The sequence below is a fragment of the Salvelinus namaycush genome, chromosome 16 (genome assembly GCF_016432855.1).
Source record: "Salvelinus namaycush isolate Seneca chromosome 16, SaNama_1.0, whole genome shotgun sequence".
Lineage (NCBI taxonomy): Eukaryota > Metazoa > Chordata > Actinopteri > Salmoniformes > Salmonidae > Salvelinus > Salvelinus namaycush.
In genome coordinates this window covers 28,965,290-28,982,710 of record NC_052322.1, presented here as the reverse complement: position 1 = coordinate 28,982,710, position 17,421 = coordinate 28,965,290, and the positions used below count along the sequence as shown (strand labels likewise).

At 48.1% G+C, this 17,421-nt stretch overlaps 1 protein-coding gene across 1 annotated transcript in view; it reads left to right on the top strand.

Moving 5' to 3' along the window:
* LOC120061280 (semaphorin-3B-like) overlaps positions 1-17,421 on the top strand; it is a 111,510-nt gene that overhangs the window by 58,076 nt on the left and 36,013 nt on the right. The window contains exons 2-4 of the mRNA XM_039010981.1: positions 8,634-9,003; positions 10,340-10,497; positions 11,804-11,866. Of these exons, the coding sequence (XP_038866909.1) occupies positions 8,823-9,003; positions 10,340-10,497; positions 11,804-11,866 (402 nt within the window). The 5' untranslated portion in view covers positions 8,634-8,822. The remainder of the gene's footprint in view (positions 1-8,633; positions 9,004-10,339; positions 10,498-11,803; positions 11,867-17,421) is intronic.

Sequence of the window (17,421 nt, the reverse complement as noted above, 5' to 3'; positions counted from 1 at the left end):
GGGGTCAGGAGGTTGCCCATCAGGGGGTTCATTGGACAGGGCAGGACAGGGGTGGGGCAGGGGGGACGGGAGCAACTTTGTGCCTGCTGTCTCACCCCTTTGTTCCTCATACCATCAGCGGGGGCTGCGCCTGGCAACTGTCCTTGGCACTCTGCCAGCCCCCCTGCACACACGCCCAATACACACGCATGCACACACCCACGCGCGCACACAGACACGCACACACGTCACAGATAGCTCAGAGATGAGCAGACATATCTTACCAGTTGTGTTAAGCATTCTTAAATATATTTGTGTGTTTGTGTTTTTGCGTAAGGAGGACTCCCATCATGTTCATGAATAGTAGAACTTACTAGTAGAAAGCACACCCGTATTCTGTAAATGTGTGTAAATTATCTTATTTACATGTGTCCTGTAGTAGTGGGAGCTCTACTCAGGATTTATTAAAATGGCGCCGAAGAGGATGGTTGATGGTTTACATGCCCGTAATCAATTGTGCTATTTTGTTAAATTTTTTGGGTTGTTTGTAACTTATTTTTTAACTTATTTTGTACATAATGCTACTGCTACTGTCTCTTATGACCCAAAATAACTTCTGGACATCAGGACTGGGATTACTCACCACGGACTGGAAGAAGCTTTTTCCTTTAACGAGTCCGACGAGAAAGATATACTGCTCTCCCGGGAACAGGCCCAGATCCCCGTCATTTGCATGAAGAAAAGACGGAGGAAAAGAGGACGCAGATCAGGCTGCCTTTTGAGAATCCGTAGGCGAGCGAGTAAACTCCCATTGCCATCAATTCTACTTGCTAAAATGCAATCATTGGAAAATAAAATGGATGACCTACGATTATCCTACCAACGGGACATTAAGAACTGTAATGTCCTATGTTTCACCGAGTCGTGGCTGAACGACGAAATGGAAAATGTAGAGCTGGAGGGATTTTCAATGCACCGGCAGACCAGAGAAGCTACGTCTGGTAAGACGAGGGGTGGGGGTGTGTCTTTTTGTCAATAACAGCTGGTGCGTGATGTCTAATATTAAAGAAGTCTCAAGGTATTGCTCGCCTGAGGTAGAGCACCTAATGATAAGCTGTAGACCACACTATCTACATTATTCATAGCAGTCTATTTACCACCACAGACCGATGCTGGCACTAAGAACGCACTCAACCAACTCTATAAGGCCATAAGCAAACAAGAAAATGCTCTCCCAGAAGCGGTGCTCCTACTGGCCGGGGACTTTAATGCAGGCAAACTTGAATCAGTTTTACCAAATTCTACCAGCATGTCATGTCACATGTGCAACCAGAGGGAAAGAAATCTCTAGACCACATTTACTCCACTCACAGAGATGCATACAAAGCTCTACCCCGCCCTCCATTTGGCAAATCCGACCATAATTCTATCCTTCACAGTGACTGTACGTACATATCCCAACCAGAAGCCATGGATTACAGGTAACATCCGCATTGAGCTAAAGGCTAGAGCTGCCGCTTTCAAGGAGCGGGACACTAATCCGGATGCTAATCCGGACGCCTATAAGACAAATCAAACAAGCAAAGCCTCAATACAGGAATAAGATTGAATCCTACTACACCGGCTCTGACGCTCGTCGGATGTGGCAGGGCTTGAAAACCATGACGGACTACAAAGGGAAACCCAGACACGAGCTGCCCAGTGACGCGAGCCTACCAGATGAGCTAAATGTATTTTATGTTCACTTCGAGGCAAGCAACACTGAAGCATGCACAAGAGCACCAGCTGTTCTGGATGACTGTGTGATAATGCTCTCGGTAGCCGATGTGAGCAAGACCTTTAAACAGGTCAACATTCACAAAGCCGCGGGGCCAGATGGATTACCAGGACGTGTACTCAAAGCATGCACGGACCAACTGGCAAGTGTCTTCACTGACATTTTCAACCTCTCCCTGACTGAGTCTGTAATACCTACATGTTTCAAGCAGACCACCATAGTCCCTGTGCCCAGGGAAGTGAAGGTAACACACCTAAATGATTACCTCCCCATAGTACTCACGTCGGAAGCCGTGAAGTGCTTTGAAAGGTCATGGCTCACATCAACAGCATCCACCCGGATACACTAGACCCACTCCAATTCGCATACCGCCCCAACAGATCCACAGATATCGCAATCACACTCTACACGACCCTTTCTCACCTGGACAAAAGAAACACCTATGTGAGAATGCTATTCATTGACTACAGCTCAGCGTTCAACACCATAGTCCCCACGAAGCTTATCACTAAACTAAGGACCCTGGGACTAAACACCTCCCTCTGCAACTAGATCCTAGAGGCAACAACTTGTCTGCCACACTGATCCTCAACACTGGGGCCCCTCAGGGGTGTGTACTTAGTCCCCTCCTGTACTCGACCACGACTGCGTGGCCAAACACAACTCCAACACCATCATTAAGTTTGCTGATGACACAACAGTGGTAACGATGATACAGCCTATAGGGAGGAGGTCAGAGAACCGGTAGTGTGGTGCCAGGACAACAACCTCTCCCTCAATGTGAGCAAGACAAAGGAGCCGATCGTGGACTACAGGAAAAGGTGGGCCGAACAGGCACCCATTAACATCAACGGGGCTGTAGTGGAGCGGGTCCACATCACCAACGATCTATCATGGTCCAAACACACCAAGACAGTCGTGAAGAGGGCACGACAAAACCTTTTCCCCCTCAGGAGACTGACAGGATTTGTCAAATAGTTATTCAGCTGCACCATCGAGAGCATCCTGACTGGTTGCATCACCGCCTGGTATGGCAACCACTCGGCATCTGACCGTAAGGCGCTACAGTGGGTAGTGTGTACGGCCCAGTACATCACTGGGGCCAAGCTTGCAATAATAGGCGTTGTCAGAGGAAAGCCCATAAAATTGTCAGACTCCAGTCACCCAAGTCATAGACTGTTTTCTCTGCTACCGCACGGCAAGCGGTACCGGAGCGCCAAATCAAGGACCAAAAGGCTCCTTAAAAGCTTATACCCCAAAGCCATAAGACTGCTGAACAATTAATCAAATACCCCCTGCATATAGCCTCGTTATTGTTATGTGATTGTGTTACTTTTCATAACTTTTTACTTGAGTTTATTTGGTAAACTGAACTGTTGAACTGCACTGTTGGTTAAAGGCTTGTAAGTAAGCATTTCACGGTAAGGTCTACACTTGTTGTATTTGGCACATGTGACAAATAAAGTTAGATCTGATTTGATTTGATGCCTGCATATGACTGCTGTAGGTTATCTATTCATCTTCCCTGAGTGTATGGGATGTGCCATTCTACCATGTATGTGTGCAGTGATCTATATCTAAATTCAGATGTCATCTGACTCGTAGACAGAGGGTTTTGACATGGCTTGTGGTTCCCTTCTATCTGTCCAGGTAGATGTGTATATATGGGCTTCATGTGTGTACAGCATGTACGAATGGTGTAAATATGAGTACTGTATGGCTAAGATATCAAATGGAGAACTCCCGCTCTGCCTCTTTAACTTCCCTTACACACACCAGCACATTACCCTGCCCCTCATTACCCTGCCCCCCTTCTTTTCCCCTCCCCTCGTCTTACCTCCCACCTTTTCTTCGCTCACACCCCTCTCCCTCCCTCTCTCTCTCTTTGTGTTCTTGAATTATGTCCATTATTCCTGCTCTCACTCTGAGTCCTTGTGCTTCCTCTGTTCCTCTGTATAGTGGAGAGAGTGTATGGTGGAGTTGTGTGCTTTTCTGAGTGGACCGAAGTGCTTGCTATAGCAGCTGACTGGTATACTGACTCTGTCTTCATTTCACCTCCTCACCCACCAGCCCTGTCTGCTTTGACTAACTGACTCACTGGATTTCCCCCAGCTTTTATGCTCCTGTCTTGTATTGTTCCCCCCTGAGGCTGTACACCTAGTGTTTCAGAGAGGACTCTACCTTTACTGCTCTGTGGATTCTACTAAAGGATTTTTATCCTACCTCTGGGGTTTGTGTAGTTTTAGTGCAGTATGTCAGACAAAGTGAGTGTGGGGGTATGTATAAATGTGTGTGAAGTTCTGTATGTAGCTGCTATGTGTGAGTGAGTAAATGAGTGTGTAAAAGTGTGTGTGCATCTCGAGGAACAAAAGGAAAATAATAGTTTTAGTTCCTGGAATAGATAGATGGATCCCTTGTTGGACAGTAATAGTGTTGAGGAGGTATCCATGGGACACTTTGCGCTTCGGACCTTGACTGGGTCAGGTGGACACTGAGAGGGAACGCTGTTGCCTTGGATGCAGAAGGAGAGGTGAGTTCCTTTGGGGGCATTTATGGATTTTGGACTTTTGGGATTTTGGACTTCCTCCATTCACACAGCTAAAGTCAGTTACTCTCTGTGTGTCCAAACTGGTCCAAATGGCTGGGAACCAGGTACCAACCAGGCACCAGCTGAGCCCCAGCCTTGCTGCCTCTCTGCTCACAGCCTCCCAACCTCTCTGCCCCCAGCCTCCCTGCCTCTCTCCCCCTGCCTCCCTGCCTCTCTCCCCCAGCCTCCCTGCCTCTCTCCCCCAGCCTCCCTGCCTCTCTCCCCCCAGCCTCCCTGCCTCTCTCTCCCCAGCCTCCCTGCCTCTCTCTCTGCCTCCCTGCCTCTCTCTCTGCCTCCCTGCCTCTCTCTCTGCCTCCCTGCCTCTCTCCCCCAGCCTCCCTGCCTCTCCCCCCCAGCCTCCCTGCCTCTTTCCCCCTGCCTCCCTGCCTCTCTCCCCCTGCCTCCCTGCCTCTCTCCCCCTGCCTCCCTGCCTCTGTCTCCCTGCCTCTCTCCCCTGCCTCTGTCTCCCTGCCTCTCTCCCCCTGCCTCCCTGCCTCTCTCCCCCTGCCTCCCTGCCTCTCTCCCCCTGCCTCCCTGCCTCTCTCCCCCTGCCTCCCTGCCTCTCCCCTCAGGGCTTACACAAGGGCAAAGACCACCTGCCGTCAGGCTCTCTGTGTCTCTCGCCCCTCTAAACCTGTTCATGTGACTGCAGCTGTGTCCTTTTCCATGCTTTATAATCCTCCTTTGCTTTTATTCTCTCTGTTGGCTTTTGGTCGGAGGCCAGTCAAAGTCTTTCCCCCATGAACAATTGTCTCCTTTCTCCCTCTCGCTCCCTTTCTCCTTTGCATAGTGCAGACAGCCGGGCTGAAATAGTCTTATGACACGCTGCAACTCTACAAATTGTGTTCTCCTCACTCCCTGCTGTCTCTTCTCTATTGTAGTTAGTCACACCTCTCATTGTGTTGGGCCACAGGTTAACAGTTGTTTGAATTGTTTTGGAATTCATACCCCTCTGACCTTACTTTTTCTCCGACTCTAGCCTGAAGGAGGGACTTCGACATTGTCTTTATTTTTTTTATTTTTTTTACAGTATAGCACCTCATTCTCCTTCTTTCCCACACTCTTGGCTAATGAAGCGGAAATAAATTCAAGTGTCAGGCGGCCAATGGTTTTATTAAGATGCATTATGGTGCGTGTGGGGAGGCTAAGCGCTCAGCGAGGATGGGTTGTAGTGCTTTAAGGGGCTGACAATAGTACGCTTCACCTGACGGGAGCTTCTTCTTTATATCTCAGGACAGGAGCTTCTCTGTCTCTGTCTCTGTCTCTGTCTCTGTCTCTGTCTCTGTCTCTGTCTCTGTCTCTCTGTCTGTGTGTGTGTGTGTGTGTGTGTTAGTTCAGACCCTACGCTCCTTCCACTAATGCCATCTCTGCAGTCTACTCATTAACATGTAAGGTGCCTCTCCTTTAAACAAATTAATGGGCAATGTTTCTGCTATGGCAGATTTTCTGTGGTAAATCTATATAAAAGCGTGTTGGACCGGTGAAGACAGGTTCCCTGCATAACTTACACGTAGCTGATTGTGAGTAGTGAGGCAGTGAGGCACTTCTGGTCCCTCACTGTTCTGTTCTGCTCTGGGAGCTGGGACTTTATGAGAGCCCTGCTGTCTTAACACCTCAACAGGCCCATTATTCATGCTCTGCCGTGCTAAGACCATACACTGACTCCTGCACTGATATAGGACTGTGAGCTGGGACTCAGATATAGATCTGTGAGCTGGGACTCAGATATGGAACTGTGAGCTGGGACTCAGATATAGAACTGTGAGCTGGGACTCAGATATAGAACTGTGAGCTGGGACTCAGATATAGAGCTGGGACTGAGATATAGAACTGTGAGCTGGGACTCAGATATAGATCTGTGAACTGGGACTCAGATATAGATCTGTGAGCTGGGACTCAGATATAGATCTGTGAGCTGGCACTCAGATATAGAACTGTGAGCTGGGACTCAGATATGGAACTGTGAGCTGGGACTCAGATATAGATCTGTGAGCTGGGACTCAGACATGGATCTGTGAGCTGGGACTCAGATATAGATCTGTGAGCTGGGACTCAGATATAGATCTGTGAGCTGGGACTCAGATATAGAACTGTGAGCTGGGACTCAGATATAGAACTGTGAGCTGGGACTCAGATATAGATATGTGAGCTGGGATTCAGATATAGATCTGTGAGCTGGGATTCAGATATAGATCTGTGAGCTGGGATTCAGATATAGATCTGTGAGCTGGGACTCAGATATAGATCTGTGAGCTGGGACTCAGATATAGAACTGTGAGCTGGGACTGAGATATAGAACTGTGAGCTGGGACTCAGATATAGATCTGTGAGCTGGGACTCAGATATAGATCTGTGAGCTGGGACTCAGATATAGAACTGTGAGCTGGGACTCAGATATAGAACACATATTTTTAGTGCCCAGATTTTAGGCTAAGGTCTGTGTTGTCGGTTGTGCAGGTATGTTGCGAAGGTCAGTAATATTTCCGCCTCCCTACTCCAAACCATACCACACACACACACACACACACACACACACACACACACACACACACACACACACACACACACACACACACACACACACACACACACACACACACACACACACACACACACACACACACACACACACACACACACACACACACACACACACACACACACACAGCAGTGGATAGGCTGTGATGCTTTCGTGGGTTAGAGAGCCTTTGGATACATTAACTAGACCTAGACATCTGGAAAGCTCTCCATCCCTCCCAGCTCTCCCATTTAAATGGTCTGCACTGGGACCACACTACCTCCCTACTGTGTAAGCCCAGCCTAATGGGGTCCTGACTGAGGGTAACACTCTAACAGACAGTAGCAGGTAGAGCCAGAGGCAGAGAGGCAGTGATTTAGAGCGGAGTTCAGGCCCACATGAATCCATCTGAGGACTTCAATATGTCCTGGCTGCTGGTGACGAGCCCTGGGGGAACTGGATATGGGGAAGAGCAACAGATGACTGTGTGCTGGAAGCATGAGGCCACCGACCGTCCATCTCCCCCACTTCTGTTTTAACATCCCCACTGACCAATAGACACACTGAGCTCCTCAACACTGCACGCTATTGAGTTTCCTAACCCCTCTCTCTCTCGTTCTCTCTCTCTCTCTCTCTGAGCCACTGCCGCACTCCTCATAGAGAGAAAGAGAGGGGGATGGAGAGAGAGAATGAGACAGATAGGAGAAAGGCAGAGGGAATAGAGAGACAGAGACAGATAGGAGAAAGACAGAGGGTATAGAGAGAGAGACAGATAGGAGAAAGACAGAGGGGATAGAGAGAGAGCCAGAGACAGATAGGAGAAAGAGAGAGACAGAGAAAGAGACAGGAGAAAAAAACGAGGGTGGAGGTGACAAGGAGAAAGAATGAGAAGGAGAGAGGGAGTCGTATTGTATTGAAGGTGCCAACAGGGAGGTTACTGAGGTACAGTAATGTTGAAGTAGGCTATTTCCACTGAAACATTTTATTGTTGTGGCTGTCTGAGGAGTGGGTCCAAAGCGGTGAAAGATTTTGATTGTATGTGTGCGATGTGCATTCCTTTGTGGTGTTTGTGCATGAGTGCGTGTGTGCTGTTGTGTATGTGCATGTGAGAGTGCATGTCCGTTTTCTGTACTCTAGTGCATGTGAAAATGTGCACTGTACAGTATGTGTGTCACATACAAGGAGCCTGGTAAAATAGCTGTAGAAGTGTCCATACACACACATATCCCAGCATCCAATCACTTTGACTGGCCAGTTCATTTGCAGTGCACTTCATTAGTGGTTGCCGGTAATGAGGAAAAGTCATCTGGTGTAAAATGATCTGCCAGTTGGATAGCAGAGACACAGAGAGGAATGAGAAGACATGCCATCCCAGGCCGTGTTGGCGCTGCCACAGAGGGGGCGCTTGTGTTGGGGATTAGACTGGACATGGCACTGGGCCACCCAACATATCTCACCCCACATATCTTTCACTGGGCCCCTACCCCTCCCAGCTTACCATGTCCTCCGCACCCCCTGCCACCCATAGAGGTGACCAGGGCTGGGTGTTTGATGGGCCTTGGATGGTGTCCCGTAATGTGAAGCGATTACAGCTGGTCTTTATAGAAGCTGGCATTAACAGGAGTGGGGCTGGGCATCAGCCATTAGCCTCTGTGCCTGACTAAAATTACCTCCTGGTGCTCGAAGGGGGAGGAGGGGAGGGAGGGAGGGGTAGAGACCTACCTTTGTCGGCCGGCTTTGTAAAGTGTGCCTCTCTGCTTGATTATTTTTAGGTTCCAGTGCCACTGTGAGAAGCTGCTTCAGTCCCATCAGAGCTGAGAGGTGTACGGTACAGCAGACGCAGAACAGGGAACGCCACACTACATAGGAAGGCTGACAACCGATTGGAGAGGAGAGTGACGACAACAACCCAACCCATTCCAACGCTAGCCGTGCCAGGCTACTGCCAACCCCAGGACGCCATGATGATGACTGTAATGATGGCGATGATGGTAACATGTAGCTCCCTGCTCCTCTTGGGGCTCAACGCCTCCCAGGTCTCGTCCAGCGGAATCCCCAACACCAGCGACTCCTCTTCACCCTCCTCGTCCTCCTCACACCCATCCTCCTCCTCCTCCCCTCGCATGAAGCTCTCCTACAAAGGTAAGGCCTGCCCGGTTAAACACTGCTGCGTGTGTTGCAGTCGGACTGGATGTGCTTCGGAGTGTGTTGCTGATTGTGTGTTTGTTTCCGTGGATGTGTATATCTGAACCTTTCTGGCAGACAAAAGCTAATTAAGGTAATAGCAGCAATAACTTTGAGAGTATCTGCCTCGGTGCCCCCAGCCCCTGCTATGCTCCAGTTACTATAATATAGAGGCATATCCTTTTCATAGACACCTCTGAACAGTAGCCAGCAGGACTAATGTGGTTACTGTTGTTCTTGGCCGGGCTCACTGGAACAGGGTTGGGTTCTGTCTCGTGAGTCACTTCAATGTAAGATGTCAGCTCAATGATGAACAAACCCACACAAACTAGATGCTTTTCTATTGAGAGAGAGAGAGAGAGAGAGAGAGAGAGAGAGAGAGAGAGAGAGAGAGAGAGAGAGAGAGAGAGAGAGAGAGAGAGAAAGAGAGAGAGAGAGAGAGAGAGAGAGAGAGAGAGAGAGAGAGAGAGAGACTAGCGAGACAGAGACTAGCGAGACTAGCCGGAAAGTAGCTACTTTATCAGCAGTTCAGAAACCTACAAGTGTTCCACACCTACTACTAATCTCCATGATGACACAGGCCCTGTTTGGAGCATGTGCCATTAAATCATGGGATATCCCTGTCTCCACGGTTACAGTTGAACACTGACAGGGTTCCCCAGCGAGAGAGGAGATTAGGCCAAGGAGAGGAGAGCATGACACTTGCAATACTCGGGTTGTGGGTTTATATTCGTTGAGTCACCCTTACATTACTGTAAGATGCTTTGGATAAAAGTGTCTGCTAAATGGCATATATTTGTATTATTATATTATGAGAAGAGAAGAGAGAGAGGAGGCTTCATTTCTCCAGATCTTAGAAGCCCTGCTGAGACAGCTGATTCCAAAGCTGTAACAGAGACCAGGCTGCTGAGGGGAGGACGGCTCATAATAATGGATGGAACAGAGCAAATGGAATGACGTAAACCATGTGTTGAATGTATTTGATACCATTCCAAATATTCCGCTCCAGCCATTACCACGAGCCGGTCCTTCCCAATTAAGGTGCCACCAACCTCCTGTGCCATTCTGACTAGTGAAACAACTGCCCTGGGCCGACCCTGGCAGTAGAGCTAAACAACCACTTCCAATTGTATGGCCTTGTAAAAAACATAGCCATCAAATAGGGTCTCATTTATCGACATAAGCAGAGCAAAACACCTATTTGCTCTGATGAAAAACATACATTTCAGGGCCCTTTTGACTAGGAGAGTTGAATGTAATGTCTGTATGATCCACCGTGTGTGTTGTGTTTCAGAGCTGCAGCAGTTCCACGGCGTGCGGCGGTTCGAGCTGGAGCGCTCGTGCTGTTTCAGCGCTCTTTTATTGGATGAGGAGAGGGGACGGCTGTTCGTGGGCGCACGCAACTTCCTCTTGTCACTCAGCCTGGATAACATCGCCAAGCAGGAGCACAAGGTCAGTCCGCCTGTCAACCAGTCCATTAATCAATTAATCAATGACCAATTTACCCTAGGCTATGTGAATATGTTTACACTAGTGTTAGTGAATATCATAAATCTGACATTTTCATGAAACTGAAAAAGTAATTTTACATTGATATGTCCTGTGTGTCATTTGACATACATTCAAATGGTCCAATGATCCATTTTGTAAAGAATGTGATGTTAAGATGACCCAGGTTTGGACACACAGATATCTTTGTTATGGTAAATAATCGTAGAGATAAGACAACCCTCTGCTATGTCATGGTGAGTTAGTGGTGCTCTAGCGTGTAACAGTTGTGCTGACAGACTGATGGATCTCATCTCACTCTCATCCTCTCAGAGCAGACATGGGGATCAAGGGTTACCATGGTGATTTGGGGGTCACACAATCTCTGATTACCTGTCAACACCTCTCTCACACACATGCACACACACGGATGCATGTTCAGACACATGCAGGCACACACACACATACGTTTGTTTTACTATACTTGTGGGGACCAAACAATTGACTCCCATTCAAAATCCTGTTTTCCCTAACCATAACCCTAATCACAAACCCCTAACCCTAACCCTAACTCCTAATCCTAAACCTAACCCTAACCCTAACTCCTAATCCTTAACCCTAACCCTAAACCTAACCCTAACTCCTAATCCTTAACCCTAACCCTGATTCTAACCCTGATTCTAACCCTGATTGTAAACCTAAACCTAAAATGTGCCTATTCCTTGTGGGGACCGTTAAAATGTCCCCACTTTATTTTTTCAATTGTTTTACTATCCTTGTGAGGACTTCTGGTCCCCACAAAACCCAAACACACACACACACACACAGACACGTAACTCACTAACCCATACCCTATAACCAACCTAACATGCACGCTATAACCCTACACTTTACAGGGTCTGTAGGTTCTTGCAGACTGTGTGAAATCTGAGTGCTGAGCAGATTGTTTGACTCTGTTTGTGGTTTGGTGAGATATGATTTACAGCTTGTTTTCGCACTAGTGGCTCTCTTGTCGTTAAAGCTGTTTTTGCTCGTGGTCGTGTGCTTTTCTACTGTGTGACTTGTGGATTCTCAGCTCTATCATGGCGTGGGGGCCAGGAAGAAAAGAAGAGAGGAAGAGAGGGGGGGTGATAGAAAGGAGGAGAGCAGAGAGGCGCTCCCTCAGAAATGTCCCTCAGGGTGGCGGGCAGGCCTGTCCCTGCTTGAGGTCGCGACCCCAGACCTACCTCCATCCTGCTGCCTCCTCTGACCTCTGACCTGTGCATTTCAGATCTACTGGCCAGCCCCGGTGGACTGGAGGGAGGAGTGTAACTGGGCAGGAAAGGACATCAATGTGAGTAACAGCCGGTGCTACCATCAAAATACTTATACTTATTATTTTTAGGTTTTAAACTCTCAAAGTCATATTTATTCTGATATACAGTATCTCACAGAGGCAGACAGTACATTGTTTCCTGTGACTCTGAAGATGTAAGACAGACAGAAATAAACCAGTTGTGAAAGGTCACTTTCCAACACTACTCTCATTCAATATCACCACCCAGTTAAAGCCACAGTATATCTGGACACATCTCACACTCTGATTTCCCAATCCTCCTTTTGTCTTTCACCCACTCACATAGAGCGGAAGTGTTAGTAGCTACAGTGTGCTGTATGTCAGTGAACTAAAGGGTTGGTTGACTGGGTTGTTTGTGTTGGATGGTGAATGTGTGTGACTGTCCAATCCTCTCCATTGTTCTGACCTGGGGCCTGAACGCTCCTTCCTCTGGCTGTAGGTGGGTGCAGACAGGGCCGGGTAGGGTTCCACTGACACACCCTACAAACTCCTTAGGCCACTCAGACCACCCAAATATACACTTTGCACATCTATCTCCCTCACTTCAAGCTAAATGTGTGTCTGTATGTGAGTGTGTGTATTCACATAATGCATGTTCGTGGATGTGCTTGTGTGTTCGTGCGCATTCGTGCGTGCGCAGGATCTGTGTGCGTGTGTGTGTGTTTGTGTGCGTGTGTGAATGTGTGGAGCTCTGGATAACAGAAACCCCTAATCAGTATGATTACACAGCTGGAGGAGACCGACAACGAGCCCCATTCATAATGCACAACTGGCTCCTGTTTCACCTACAGAACTGTGTGTGTGTGTGTGTGTGTGTGTGTGTGTGTGTGTGTGTGTGTGTGTGTGTGTGTGTGTGTGTGTGTGTGTGTGTGTGTGTGTGTGTGTGTGTGTGTGTGTGTGTGCGTGCGTGCGTGCGTGCGTGCGTGCGTGCTGGAGAGAAAAGAGGTGAGGAAAAGACAGAATGAGCAAAGGAAAGAAGTAGGATCACATTATGACCCAAGATAAATGCTTTCATTGTATTTTCCCTCCTCTTTCTCTCTCTTCCGTTTCCTCCCTTTTCTCAATATCACATAGTGACCCTGACCATGGCGTCAGCATGTGTGTGTCTCTGACTGTGGACGTGTGTATACATTAATCTGTGTGTGTTTGTGCATGTGTGTCTGTGTGGATTAGGCAGTGTCATTAGCTGGTCTCCTGGGTGTTTGCTCTGTGGTGTGTTTAAATAAAGAAACAGACAGACTACACCAAGCATCGCTGATTGACGTGGGTGTCTGATTGACGTGGGTGTCTGATTGACGTGGGTGTCTGATTGACGTGGGTGTCTGATTGACGTGGGTGTCTGATTGACGTGGGTGTCTGATTGCACTGAGAAGGATGAAACCAGCTCTTTCTCTCCTTTCTTTTTCATAAAAGATGTCGGTGAGGTTTTGGTCTTCTGTCTGTATTTGTCTTAAGTCCTATGCGGCCGGGATTAGTTTTACTGGTGAGGTCAGGTGATGTTGGGGGCAGCCGGTAGCGACCGGTAGCCTAGTGGTTAAAGCGTTGGGCTAGTAATCGAAAGGTTGCTAGATCAAATCCCTGAGCTGACAAGGTATAAATCTGTTGTTCTGCCCCTGAACAAGGCAGTTAACCCACTGTTCCGAGACCGTCATTGTAAATAAGAATTTGTTCTTAACTGACTTGCCTAGTTAAATAAAATACAATTGTAATTTGGAGGTCAGGTAATGTAATTATGTGCACGAGCACAAAACACCACATCTGTAATTTTAGTCCTGTCCGAATCTGCCATGTCAGTCATTTTTATATGGCAGGAGAGTAACAATTCCAGCCAGAATAATTTACAGTTTTTTGGCAAACTACAAACTCCTCTGATAACACTAGTCCCATGCCAATCGAAATGCCATGCCAATCCCTGTGTTTTGAAAGAAATGTCGGAGTTTGATAGGTGTTGCTCACGGTTTGAGCAAGAAAAGAATAACTGATTTGATACATTTTATGATGTGCTGCTCATAGCCTATAAATGAAGGGCCTAAATGTTTTTTACAGTTGATGCTTTTATGACGTATACCGCAGATCGCTAAAATATTCCCGTAGCCCTGTTATTCAAATATAATGGCGACACTATACAAAAGATGGTTTGGTATGGTTTAGAAACTTGGGAAACAAGCTCGAGTTAACAGCGATGCCCTGTTATCGACCTGGACTTGGGAAACAAGCTCGAGTTAACAGCGTAGCCTGTTATCGACCTGGACTTGGGAAACAAGCTCGAGTTAACAGCGATGCCCTGTTATCGACCTGGACTTGGGAAACAAGATCGAGTTACCAGCGTAGCCTGTTATCGACCTGGACTTGGGAAACAAGCTCGAGTTAACAGCGTAGCCTGTTATCGACCTGGAATTGGGAAACAAGCTCGAGTTAACAGCGTAGCCTGTTATCGACCTGGAATTGGGAAACAAGCTCGAGTTAACAGCGTAGCCTGTTATCGACCTGGAATTGGGAAACAAGCTCGAGTTAACTGCGTAGCCTGTTATCGACCTGGACTTGGGAAACAAGCTCGAGTTAACAGTGTAGCCTGATATCGACCTGGACTTGGGAAACAAGCTCGAGTTAACAGCGTAGCCTGATATCGACCTGGAATTGGGAAACAAGCTCGAGTTAACAGCGATGCCCTGTTATCGGCCTGGACTTGGGAAACAAGCTCGAGTTAACAGCGATGCCCTGTTATCGACCTGGACTTGGGAAACAAGCTCGAGTTAACAGCGTAGCCTGTTATCGACCTGGACTTGGGAAACAAGCTCGAGTTAACAGCGTAGCCTGTTATCGACCTGGACTTGGGAAACAAGCTCGAGTTAACAGCGTAGCCTGTTATCGACCTGGACTTGGGAAACAAGCTCGAGTTAACAGCGTAGCCTGTTATCGACCTGGACTTGGGAAACAAGCTCGAGTTAACAGCGTAGCCCTGTTATCGACCTGGACTTGGGAAACAAGCTCGAGTTAACAGCGATGCCTGTTATCGACCTGGACTTGGGAAAAAAGCTTGAGTTAACAGCGTAGCCCTGTTATCGACCTGGACTTGGGAAACAAGCTCGAGTTAACAGCGTAGCCCTGTTATCGACCTGGACTTGGGAAACAAGCTCGAGTTAACAGCGATGCCTGTTATCGACCTGGACTTGGGAAACAAGCTCGAGTTAACAGCGTAGCCCTGTTATCGACCTGGACTTGGGAAACAAACTCTAGTTAACAGCGATGCCCTGTTATCGACCTGGACTTGGGAAACAAGCTCGAGTTAACAGCGATGCCCTGTTATCGACCTGGACTTTGGAAACAAGCTCGAGTTAACAGCGATGCCCTGTTATCGACCTGGACTTGGGAAACAAGCTCGAGTTAACAGCGATGCTTGTTATCGACCTGGAATTGGGAAACAAGCTCGAGTTAACAGCGTAGCCTGTTATCGACCTGGACTTGGGAAACAAGCTCGAGTTAACAGCGATGCCCTGTTATCGACCTGGACTTTGGAAACAAGCTCGAGTTAACAGCGATGCCCTGTTATCGACCTGGACTTGGGAAACAAGCTCTAGTTAACAGCGATGCTTGTTATCGACCTGGAATTGGGAAACAAGCTCGAGTTAACAGCGTAGCCTGTTATCGACCTGGACTTGGGAAACAAGCTCGAGTTAACAGCGTAGCCTGTTATCGACCTGGACTTGGGAAACAAGCTCGAGTTAACAGCGTAGCCTGTTATCGACCTGGACTTGGGAAACAAGCTCGAGTTAACAGCGTAGCCTGATATCAACCTGGACTTGGGAAACAAGCTCGAGTTAACAGCGATGCCTGTTATCGACCTGGACTTTGGAAACAAGCTCGAGTTAACAGCGATGCCCTGTTATCGACCTGGACTTGGGAAACAAGCTCGAGTTAACAGCGTAGCCTGTTATCGACCTGGACTTGGGAAACAAGCTCGAGTTAACAGCGTAGCCTGATATCAACCTGGACTTGGGAAACAAGCTCGAGTTAACAGCGTAGCCCTGTTATCGACCTGGACTTGGGAAACAAGCTCGAGTTAACAGCGATGCCTGTTATCGACCTGGACTTGGGAAACAAGCTCGAGTTAACAGCGATGCCCTGTTATCGACCTGGACTTGGGAAACAAGCTCGAGTTAACAGCGTAGCCTGTTATCGACCTGGACTTGGGAAACAAGCTCGAGTTAACAGCGTAGCCTGTTATCGACCTGGACTTGGGAAACAAGCTCGAGTTAACAGTGTAGCCTGATATCGACCTGGACTTGGGAAACAAGCTCGAGTTAACAGCGTAGCCTGATATCGACCTGGAATTGGGAAACAAGCTCGAGTTAACAGCGATGCCCTGTTATCGACCTGGACTTGGGAAACAAGCTCGAGTTAACAGCGTAGCCTGTTATCGACCTGGACTTGGGAAACAAGCTCGAGTTAACAGCGTAGCCCTGTTATCGACCTGGACTTGGGAAACAAGCTCGAGTTAACAGCGATGCCCTGTTATCGACCTGGACTTGGGAAACAAGCTCGAGTTAACAGCGTAGCCTGTTATCGACCTGGACTTGGGAAACAAGCTCGAGTTAACAGCGTAGCCTGTTATCGACCTGGACTTGGGAAACAAGCTCGAGTTAACAGTGTAGCCTGATATCGACCTGGACTTGGGAAACAGGCTCGAGTTAACAGCGATGCCCTGTTATCGACCTGGACTTGGGAAACAAGCTCGAGTTAACAGCGATGCTTGTTATCGACCTGGAATTGGGAAACAAGCTCGAGTTAACAGCGTAGCCTGTTATCGACCTGGACTTGGGAAACAAGCTCGAGTTAACAGCGATGCCCTGTTATCGACCTGGACTTTGGAAACAAGCTCGAGTTAACAGCGATGCCCTGTTATCGACCTGGACTTGGGAAACAAGCTCTAGTTAACAGCGATGCTTGTTATCGACCTGGAATTGGGAAACAAGCTCGAGTTAACAGCGTAGCCTGTTATCGACCTGGACTTGGGAAACAAGCTTGAGTTAACAGCGTAGCCTGTTATCGACCTGGACTTGGGAAACAAGCTCGAGTTAACAGCGTAGCCTGTTATCGACCTGGACTTGGGAAACAAGCTCGAGTTAACAGCGTAGCCTGATATCAACCTGGACTTGGGAAACAAGCTCGAGTTAACAGCGATGCCTGTTATCGACCTGGACTTGGGAAACAAGCTCGAGTTAACAGCGATGCCCTGTTATCGACCTGGACTTGGGAAACAAGCTCGAGTTAACAGCGTAGCCTGTTATCGACCTGGACTTGGGAAACAAGCTCGAGTTAACAGCGTAGCCTGATATCAACCTGGACTTGGGAAACAAGCTCGAGTTAACAGCGTAGCCCTGTTATCGACCTGGACTTGGAAAACAAGCTCGAGTTAACAGCGATGCCTGTTATCGACCTGGACTTGGGAAACAAGCTCGAGTTAACAGCGATGCCCTGTTATCGACCTGGACTTGGGAAACAAGCTCGAGTTAACAGCGTAGCCTGTTATCGACCTGGACTTGGGAAACAAG